Here is a 10,494-nt window from a genome sequence, read left to right as displayed (position 1 = left end):
CCGGCACGTGTCCCCGCCCCTTTTCATTTCTTTATATATATTTTTATTAAATAATATGTAAACATGTTGATTATACAAACAGAGCAGCTAAAAACAACAAGAAATCTGTTCCGAAAAGAAGCCAGTCGTGTGTTTGCTATACAAACAATTTAGTTAATAATAAGACACACTTGGATATGAGGGATATTTTTATACTTTTACTAAATAAAAAGTTAAATAATCACCTTGTTAGCAGCTTGTCACAAACACATAATATGTTCGTTTATTGCTTTTCAATCTATAAAAAATGACCAAACATGACTGTTAGACCAGCAAGCTGATTCGCTGTTATGTCCATATCTTGACATAATGTGGAGAGTAACTGGACAAGTGGAGTAATGTCCTTTAAGAAACAGGGGGGGAAAAATCCAGGAAAGCCCTGACACACGCCCCGAGACATGTCTGGTCTTTGAGTTGATCCACTCATCACTGAAGCCTCATCACAAATGGTATCAGTGGAAGGGTGGCTACACAGGAACGTGACTCAAAAATCCTGCAACAGGTTGTACAGCTTGGTTTAAGTAGTCATCAATACGTATGGAGGTGGTCAGGAGAGAGGTACATTAGTGTCTGCAGCCATCTATAAAACAGCCTCTGTCATCATTTGGGTTTGGATTTCAGTGTTATTGGAGATTTTGTCAAAATTGATGGAATTATTAATGCAGAAGAGTATCAAAATCTTTTGATACATAAAAGACCATCTGTGGGGTCTCTAATTAGCAACAACTTCATTTTTGAACATGACAGTGATTGCAAACACACTGCCAATGCAGTAAAAGCTGCATATAAAAAACAATCAGTCATGGATCGGCCTCCCCAGAGCCCACACCTCATCATCACTGAAGCAGTGTGGGATCATCGTCACAGAGAACAGAACAAAAGGCAGCCGACATCCAAAGAAGAGCTTTTGAGAACTATTCCTGAAGGCTATGCTGACAAAATGAAGGCGTCATATCAAATATCGAATTTCAATGAGTTTATTCAAACTCACCGTTTCCCAGTTTCCTAACAAAATATCAAGAAACCAGGAATGGCTCAAGACCTTTGAATAGTAATTCTCCAGTGATCAGCAGATCCAGCCCACAGAATTTGTCCCCAGTGATTTTCTTCTCTCAGAAATGACCCCAGCTTCTGTCCTCAAGCCTGACAACATGTGAGCTTATCCCGAAAAGATACCCAGGCAAAAATGTCTGCTCACCAAGACCGCATCGCTGGAACAGCTCACAAACATTAACACAAAATAACACATAAAGAAAAAAATTGAATCTTTCCAAAATCTTTTAATATAATCCAGAACTCCCACTCCAGATTCACAGTGGACACTCACGGGGTAGCGTGTACCATATGAGGCCCTGTGGATCTTCGACTGCAGTCAGATATCTTTCTGAAGGTTTAAGAGACCTCGCAGCACCACATTCTGCTTAACATCATCCAACATTGTGATTCAATTGTGAAGTGAGTATCAGAGAATTTCTGTCAGCAGCCCGGATCCACACATGGAAACTTCCCGCTCTGGTTAAACTAAGCTTGTAACGCCTGTTGTAGTCATTACTGGGAAACGTGGCTTCGAGGTGACAGACCAATCAGCATGTTTTAGCAGAATGCTAGCATCTTATGAGCAAACTCAACTTTGCTTTAATAAAACCTAAATATAAGTGTTGTGTATTTAAACTCAGACATGTTAGCGGCACTGCCATTAGCTTCACTGGGCGCCCTCTTCTGTACCTGTAAGTTAATCACAACAATTTCTATACAGTGAGCTGAAAAGGAAGTGGAATGACTCCTCCATATTAGCTCTCCTCCACTCCCTTTGCTCCGCCCCCTCCCCTGCCAAAACTGGCCTTTGTAGATTCCTTTCCCCAACCAATCACTTTCTATGGAAACATTTGTCCAGGAGTTCATGAAGCATCTCTCTGTTGTCATTGTGACGGTTTGGAGTTGAAAATTTTGGCCAGAAGCGAGACGTTCGATTGGCTCTTCTGCTCCATGAGGCGGGCCTTGTCCAGGTGTTTCTGCGAAACAGTGTCTTTCTTCTTCTTCTTCATCTGGATCTCCTCCTCCGTCTGGCGCTGAGTGAAGTCCCACGTCTTCTCTTCCACCTGACGATGACAAACAGTTTTAGAGCGAACGTGCGTCTCTGCCTGAACAGGGCTAACATTCATCGCTTCAGCTCGTGCTTCAGCGTTTACCTGCTCTCCGTCTCTCTGCCTCTTCTTTCTCAGCTTGTCCAGGTGAGCGCTCTTCTCCACGTTGTTCAGGTAGAAGTTTGTTTCTCTCTTCGCCTGCGAAACTTCAGTCCTGAGCCTCTGGTTTAGGACCGTCTGCTCGTAGGCCAGCCGCTCACTCAGGTGAATCCACTGGAACCTGTGCAGGTACTGCGGACACACAGGTAAGCAGTAGGGACAAATTATTTGACACTATGATGACATTAAACAACTGTCTGTCTGCATTTTCAGCGTATTCGGTGTGCATTAATAGGGAAGAAGAGACCTACCTTCATGCACCACAGGTCAGAGGAGAAGCGCTGGCGTTTCCTGGTTCCCATCGGCGTGTTGTGGAGCGACGCCGCCACTTTCTTAGCCACACGTTTATCTCTGAACTCCACCCATCCTTCTGTGAAGTCACACCTCCGCAGCCCAGCCTTCTTCTTGCGTTTCCTCACCTGTCTGTCTGCAAGATGAGCGCATCGAACATTAACAGGTGATAAATATCTGAGGGGCTATGGTGAAAGCTGCACTTTTCCTCACTTGCTGTTCATGCAGTGCTGCTGATGTGTGAGATCAAAGTAAGTGTTTAACATGGTTGAAATGCACCATCACAGGATCAGGTTAACCTCTCAGAACTTTACCTGTCCCCCAAGAGGACATGTGGACCCACAAAACTGGTAGCCACGTTCTCCAACTCCACATCAGACCCACTGATTCAGCCTCAAAGCCGGTGACACGTATTCAGGTTTTTTAATTTGTCACTCATTAGATCTTTGACTGTACATTTTCCCAACACAGATTAGGTCCTTTAAACTTTTTTGGTGATAAATTTAGAATATTTATCGTAAACATTTTAAACATGTTATATTTCCTATATTTCAATAAAAACAAACCTTTTTGAAAGCAGCTGACTCGCAGTCTTATAGACATCCAAGGTGTCAATAAATACATCCATTAAGAGCCTCATGAGGCAATGTTTAATAAAGATGTCACCAAACAGACTAGAAGTAAGGATATTTCCTCTATTTATTTTATTTCAGTTAGCCTCCCAAGGCCCTAACATCTTTGTTAGGGCCTTGAAAAAAAAATTTTTGTTGGGATGATCGGGTCAGTGGTAAATCAGCACAATGGAGTCGAGTTATAGAGCAGTATAGACCCGTTGCAGTTCGGGACATCTTGGCATAACGCTGCCTCTTATTGATTTCTGGAGGAGGAGTTCTGTTTTCCTTTTAGGATGTTGTGGGCTGAAGTGAGATGGTCTGAAGGCTGACTCCTACCCACATGTGATATAAAACCATTGACTGTAAAATTACAGCTCGAGTGCATTTCGTGGAGTGTTTTATTTCGAATAAAATAACCCCTCAAGGAGAAATAGAACCAGAAAACAAGCAGAATGCAGACACTCGCTGAAAAATTCTGCTTTAAACATTTAGTATCGCTCCATAACAAAGGCATCCACACAAGGTTTAAGACTGAGAGTTCAGAGCACTGCCTGTTTGTAGGATATACGGCAATAACACTGTAAGGTGGGTTTTCCATATTTGTTGCACTCAGTTTACTCTGCAGTCTGCAGACACGATGAAGTGAGATTAATAAAATATCTGACTGTAAAAAAGGAGAAACTAGAAGCAAAGTAGTATTTGAAAAGTGAAAATTCCTCATTTGGTTAGCAAATGGTGCTTTCTGACTGATGATGGTAATAAAATGTCGAGTCCACTGAAAAATAAGTTAATCAAAAAAAGGCTTTTTTGGACTGGACCCTCTGGAATTTTTATATCCAGGAGAAGCTTTTAATTGTGTATTTTTTTCTCAGGACATAAACCAAAAAAACGAGATCGCGAATACAAGCAGCGGAAATGAGTTTCCTCCGAAGGGTAGCTGGCCTCTTCCTTAGAGATAGGGTGAGAAGTTAGGCCATTCGGGAGGGGCTCAGAGTAGAGCCGCTGCTCCTCCACATCGAAAGGAGCCAGTTAAGGTGGTTCGGGCATCTGACAAGGATGCCTCCTGGGTGAGGTTTTTCGGGCATGTCCCACCGGGCGGAAGCCCCGGGGCAGACCCAGGACACGCTGGAGAGATTATATCTCTCGGCTGGCCTGGGAACGCCTTTGTGTTTCCCCCGGATAAGCTGGAGGAGGTGGCTGGGGAGAGGGAGGTCTGGGCTTCTCTGCTTGGGCTGCTGCCCCCACGACCCGGCCCCGGATAAGCGGAAGAAAATGCATGGATGGATGGATGGACATAAACTGTGAAAAATGAAACAGTGACCCTTGTTTCATTTTTTAAATTCCATCACTCCCAGAAACTTCTGGAAACACCCAGAAAGCACAGAGAGCTGGTACTCTAAATTACATACAAAAATGAGGTACAGTTTGTTTTCGTTCATTCGTTAGTGTTGTGTGTGTATCGAAGGAGTATATCTGCACCACATACTGTCTGTGTTATACTGTGGTAGTAATATCTGTGTGTATTCTGGTAGTACTTGTACCTTCAGGCTGTAGAAATATGCGTCCGATCTCTCCGTACACTGATAGCAGGTTCCTCAGGTGTTTGGGGCGGAACCTCGGAGGAATATGACCCAGGAAGATGATTCCAGGGACGCACTTCCTGTCCTGAAAGACGTTCTTTATCTTCTTCTTCTCTTTTACCTCAGCAGAGTCTCTGTCACCAACATCTTTATCCTCATCGTCTCTTCTGTCTGCAGCAGCTCCCTCCTCCTCCTCCTCCTCATCATCATCAAAATCACCATCTTCCCGCTTCTCCTCCTCGTCGTCGTCTTGTTCTTCTTCATCTTCACTCTGAGCAATCGCCTTCGTGTCCTCGTCTTCCTCTCTTCTCTCCATCTCTATAAAACAAAACGTGTCTGCACGTGACTCAGACTGAAGAGATAATCGCGAGAGCAGTTCAACTGGACTCAGAATAACTTCCGCGTGCAGATGTTTTCAAACTAAAACATTTAAAACTCACAATAAACGCTTACTTTGAGGTTTCTTTGACGAACTTCTGTCACAGTTACGTTTCACGTGTGCAAATCGTCGCATGTGAATGACGAAACAGAGCGGCGCACTAACAAAGATCAGCTGACAGTTGACGTCCGGTTATGCCTTCAAAATAAAACATTAGGTGGGAGTTGTATAATCTTCTTTCATAAAGGAACAATTTTTGTCTTTCCCCAGCAGTTTATTTGTTGAAACTATTTTTTTTTTAATTTATTTATTTTTTGTGTAAAATGATGGCAAAGCTGGGGTAAGACAAAATGTACCTTAAACTCCATAGCATTTCTATTAAAGCTTTAGGTGTTACTTGTTATTCTACTACTACGTTCTGCTGTATTATTATAGCCATCGCTACCTGACAGTACAGAAATAATGAAAAACTTCTTAATTACAACATTAAAGTGGTATGCACATTAATGAACTAGTATTTCTGATTCATTAGTATCATGGATATGATTCTGAATAATGAGTTATAAAGTATTTTCACATGCTGAACTTCATGTACTATTATTTCTGTAGATTATGATATTTACTTAAATATAGAGTCTGAAAAATCCTTTCTCGACTTTGTAAATATTTCTTAAAAACAAAATGATGTTTGAATTCTAGTGCAGCGCCACGTTTCATTTAATTCTTTAGGACATGGTCGGTTCATGAGTCTAAAAATCCTGCAGTGTTTTTCTCTACAAATTTTAATCTAAGCTGTATTTCTTCCACCTTGTTTTTTCAGTTTTATAAATCCTAGGAACCATGTTTTGCACTCAGTCATCGAACCTTCAGGAAACTTGGCAAGAAATGCTGCAAACAGGAGGATCCTAGATTCAGGACCAACATTAGATGTGTTTTTCGAAAAGTGAAACAAGGGATCATTAACAGCTGAAGGAAGTCAAACAGCTCTTATTTTGAAATATCAAACCGGATGTAAGTTTTTGTTTTCGCGTGTGAAACGCACGCCGGTCGGCCGATGACGGCGGGTTGCTTTGAAGCTGTTAGCGTTTAGCAGCAGAGATGCAGAGACCGGTGTCCAGTTTGCCTCTGAGCCAGGCTGTGAGGCTGAAACTGGGCAGTGCTGGTTTCCAGCTCACCGCGGACCTATTGGACTTCAAACCGGACAAGCTTAGCAAAGGTACCGCTCCATTTCACCCCACAGTTCCCAAAAACTCCAGTCAAAATGTGTCACATTTTAGCTCGTCTGTCTTTTAAAGCCCTGCAGTAGTAAAAGTCACAGCTAAAACAGTTTTACAGCATCCTGGTAACTCATGGTTTTCTCGTAGTCTTTGGAGAAGACCGTTTGTAATAAGGAGCAGGGATGGCTGAAAGCTCCTCTCATGTTTGTTTGTTTACCTTTTATATTCTGCTGAAATGCAGACTGATGGACAGGAAGGTGCTCTAAACACTGAATCGAGTCACGTTCTTTATCACAATAATCATCAAGCTGCTTTTTATGTGAAACACAGCTGAGCCTTTGGAAGAAAACAAGGTATGCGAGATTTATCGAGGAGTTTCATTTCAGAGACCGGCCTGAGCGAAGAGGAGGCTGTGGAGGTGCTGAAGGCTGTGAAAGGTGGAGGAGGAGGCGGAAGTGGTGACGTCTCAGCATCTCTGACCGCTCTGGAGCTCCTGCAGAAGGAGGAGGAGTTAAGGAGCATCGTGACATTCTCCTCTCAGCTAGACGAATGTCTCGGAGGAGGAATTCCTGTCGGGAAAATAACGGAAGTCTGTGGAGTTCCAGGAATCGGAAAAACGCAGCTGTGGTAAGAAATACACACACACACACACACACACACACCATCATCTATAACCTTATAGATGTTTTGGAGCTGTGATGATGGAGTGAGGGTAACGGTCGAGGAAAATTAGTCACCATGATGTGGATCAGTAAAGTGAGTGATGATGTCGCCCTTTCAGTCTGCAGCTGGCGGTGGATGTTCAGGTGCCTCAGTGCTTCGGGGGGGTCGAAGGTCAGGTGATGTTTATCGACACAGAGGGCAGCTTCCTGCTTCAGAGGGTCACCGACATCGCAGCAGCCGCCGTTAGACACTGCTCCTTATTGGCTGAGGACGATGAGCAACGAGCCGCCATGGAGACCTTCACCGTGGAGACCATCCTGTCCAACATCTTCTTGGTAATGTCGACTAGATGATGTATGCAGTGATGTCACTATGCATCTGCAAACTTCTAAAATTCTGATTGGCTCTCTATCTCTCCTCACTCAGGTGCGTTGCCATGACTACGTGGAGCTGCTAGCCGAGCTCCATCTACTTCCTGACTTCATGTCGCAGCATCCAAAGATCCGCCTCCTGGTGATCGACAGTGTGGCATTTCCTTTCCGTTTGCTCTTTGACGAACTTTCAAAAAGGACACGCCTCCTTAATGGCGTCGGCCAGCAGCTAATCACCATGGCAATAAACTATAACATTGCAGTGGTAATCACCAACCAGATGACGACCCGGATCCGGGACGGCCAATCGCACATTGTCCCTGCCCTTGGGGAGTGTTGGGGCCACGCCCCTACAATCAGGCTCCTCCTACAGTGGGAAGGGTCGCGGCGTCTGGCGACCATCTTTAAGTCTCCATGTCACGTGGAAACCATGGTGCAATACCAGATCACCCCCGAAGGCTTCAGAGATGCCGATCAATTGGAAATGCCGCACAGCAAACGGCCTCGTATGGACACTGACCAATCAGCTGCTGAGCCAAAAGACACAAGCAGCTGATTGGTTGGAAACTGTCCAGTAAGAAGAGGCTGATTGAGCATTTGCCTTGTGTGGATTTAATGACACTGCTGTGTTCACACAGGAGGTTCCTGTTTAAATAAAGTTCAGTTTGAGTCCAGCAGGTGGAGACACAGAACTGATTATCAGTCAGTGGCTCTTCCTGTCTGCGCCGTTCATCCCTGACGTTCCCGAGCAGATGCTGAATACTTCTGCGTTTAGAGAAGCTGCTCTGCAGAAGAGCAGGGGTCAGAGGTTAGAGGGTGGCTCTCTTGCTTGCAGATTCTTCATATTTAGATATGTTGATATCATATCAGTTTATTAAAACATTGTTTCTGTTGTTTCTACTGAGACGATCTTGTCTTGCCCTCAGGTGCAACACACATTACTGTTGTGTTCAAGCTTTTCTTTAGGATTGTTTCTTCTGCTGGAAATAGGCAGAAACACTGGTTCATTTCCAGTCCACCCTCTCAGTCCATGATGAGTGTGATTCTGTTTAGAGTGCCTAAGGGTCGCTTAATTAAGGGGTGGGATAGAAATATAGCGGTGAGCTTTGGGATGTCCTCGCTTTTCTCTGATGGAAAACAGGAGGATTGATGTGTTAAAGCTTCTTACTGACTGATGACTATAAGCATCAAGCCACAATGGAGACCTTCATGACTGCTTGTAGAAATCGTGTCTGGAATTTTCACCTGTTGAGTTTAAATGAGTTCAAAAACTTTATTTATCTCCGAGGGGCAATTAAGATAAAGTTTTTTGACATGAAATGGATTTATTCTTTTCTTTTATTATTGTGACAACAACAGTTAAAATAATGAATCTCATTGATGAAACACCTTTCAGAAGCAGAATATGGTCAGATCCAGCCATTTTTGGACAGAAATGTTATGGCCAGGGTCGCCAACAAGGGGGAGGCAGGGGGGCCACTGGCCACCCCCAAAAATTTACAAGACTGTCTAATGTTGGTTATTATTTTAAACATGAGCACAAGAGACAGGAAGACACCCCACAGTGAGTTGAAATATTGTATATAAATTTGCAATAATTGTATACAATTCTTTTGTCATGCCTTCACGATTTCCCGTCGTCCCTTCCTTCATTGCATTCCTTCACTGTTCTGTTTTTGGTGCGCCATCTCAATATTTTTAGTGGCCCCCATATGAAAAATATTCTGGAGGCATTCCTGGTTATGGCTTCAAAATCCAGATGCTAACAGCAATGCCCGGTGTCCATCTTTTATATACAGTCTGTCTTTTCTCATGGGAGAGTCCACACACAAAGCCCGTTGGGGTTACTTCAGGTAGGCCATCTGACATAAATACAAATCTGGCGAAGTAAAACATGTCGAGCTGCCTGCTGTGCTGTTGTGAATAAGGGAGCAGCTGGAAGCTTCTTCAGTGTGTGGATTTTCCACACAGAAGTAACGAGAGAAAGGGCCACTAATAAATAAACACCATCTCCCATGATGCACTTCTGCTGACATTATTGGCAGCTGCAGAAATAAACTGAAATAATTTCAAAGAAGTTTTTGTCATTCAGAACTTTTTTATTATTATTATTGTTTTTGACACTGAATATTTACAGGCAGATGTTCCCTAGCAACAGATGTTGTTATCGCTACACACAGGAAGATCAAAGTGGGTTTAAACATCAGGAGGTAAACACTGAACACCTGTCCGACACCTGAGCAGGTAAACACACTCAGAAGTGACAGAAGCCAGCAGTAGTGGCTGTCGGTAAACAAAGGGTCAGCTTGGTACATTTTGGGCACCTTTCAGGGCATTTCTTATCACTGCTGCCCTGAGATGTTTCTGAGTTACAGAAATTGGATATGCATAGGCTTTATTAAAAGTTGGGTGGTTACTGTTTTCTCCAGCTTAGTGAAGGCAAAACAGAAGTCCTTCAGCACAGATTTGTGCCTAAGCTAAAGGAAACTCCAGGTCCTTTTCAGAAACCTCGGCTTTCACTACAGATGTTCACTCAAAAAAATGTTATGTTTTGTCATTAATGCTTTTATTTCATCACCCCTGGATTGCTGTTATTCATTGTTCATTTGTCTTCGTAAAACCTCCCTGGAACATCTTTCAGATGAGTTTGGCTCCTCATTAACTTCAGAGTCCACTTTAAGAATCTGGTTTTTACTCGTAGAGCTCCGTATGGACGGTGAATCACCCCCCATCTCTCAGCCTGAGATCCGTGGATTCAGTCTGTTTATAAAAATTACTCAAAATCATTCTTGTTTATAGGTAACTTTTTTGTTGTGAAGCATTTTATATTTACCTTGAAATGTCCTATATAAGTAAAATTTTACTTTTTGTCACACCTGATCAGGTGTGACAAAAAGTAAAGTAAAAAAAGGTCGCGACCTTCTCTGACAGAGATCGACTCTAAAATAATCACTGGGCTAAATTAAAAAGCTAATAATAAAGTAAAAACATGTTCACGGAACACACACCTACTTTCTCGCTGTGTGCTCGCAAAGACCCTCACTAACATGATTCAACCTGATTTGCAGAAACCTTCAAACAGCAGCGAGCAAAACGT

At 43.1% G+C, this 10,494-nt stretch overlaps 2 protein-coding genes across 2 annotated transcripts; one reads left to right on the top strand and one right to left on the bottom strand.

Annotated features, from left to right (window-relative positions):
* Positions 1-230: 230 nt before the first annotated feature.
* abt1 (activator of basal transcription 1) lies at positions 231-5,269 on the bottom strand. Its single transcript, XM_063464106.1, has 5 exons — positions 5,221-5,269; positions 4,729-5,085; positions 2,534-2,709; positions 2,229-2,414; positions 231-2,138 (listed from the first exon to the last, which is right to left on the bottom strand). Exons 2-5 carry the CDS (start codon positions 5,081-5,083, stop codon positions 1,959-1,961), a joined length of 897 nt encoding a protein of 298 aa, XP_063320176.1. The 5' UTR covers positions 5,084-5,085; positions 5,221-5,269; the 3' UTR covers positions 231-1,958.
* A 918-nt stretch (positions 5,270-6,187) lies between these two features.
* Positions 6,188-9,474, top strand: rad51c (RAD51 paralog C). Its single transcript, XM_063464293.1, has 4 exons — positions 6,188-6,362; positions 6,750-6,990; positions 7,145-7,361; positions 7,453-9,474. Exons 1-4 carry the CDS (start codon positions 6,245-6,247, stop codon positions 7,951-7,953), a joined length of 1,077 nt encoding a protein of 358 aa, XP_063320363.1. The 5' UTR covers positions 6,188-6,244; the 3' UTR covers positions 7,954-9,474.
* Positions 9,475-10,494: the final 1,020 nt, after the last annotated feature.

Source organism: Pelmatolapia mariae, linkage group LG20 (assembly GCF_036321145.2).
Source record: "Pelmatolapia mariae isolate MD_Pm_ZW linkage group LG20, Pm_UMD_F_2, whole genome shotgun sequence".
NCBI classification, from domain to species: domain Eukaryota; kingdom Metazoa; phylum Chordata; class Actinopteri; order Cichliformes; family Cichlidae; genus Pelmatolapia; species Pelmatolapia mariae.
This window is presented reverse-complemented; position numbering and strand designations above follow the sequence as displayed.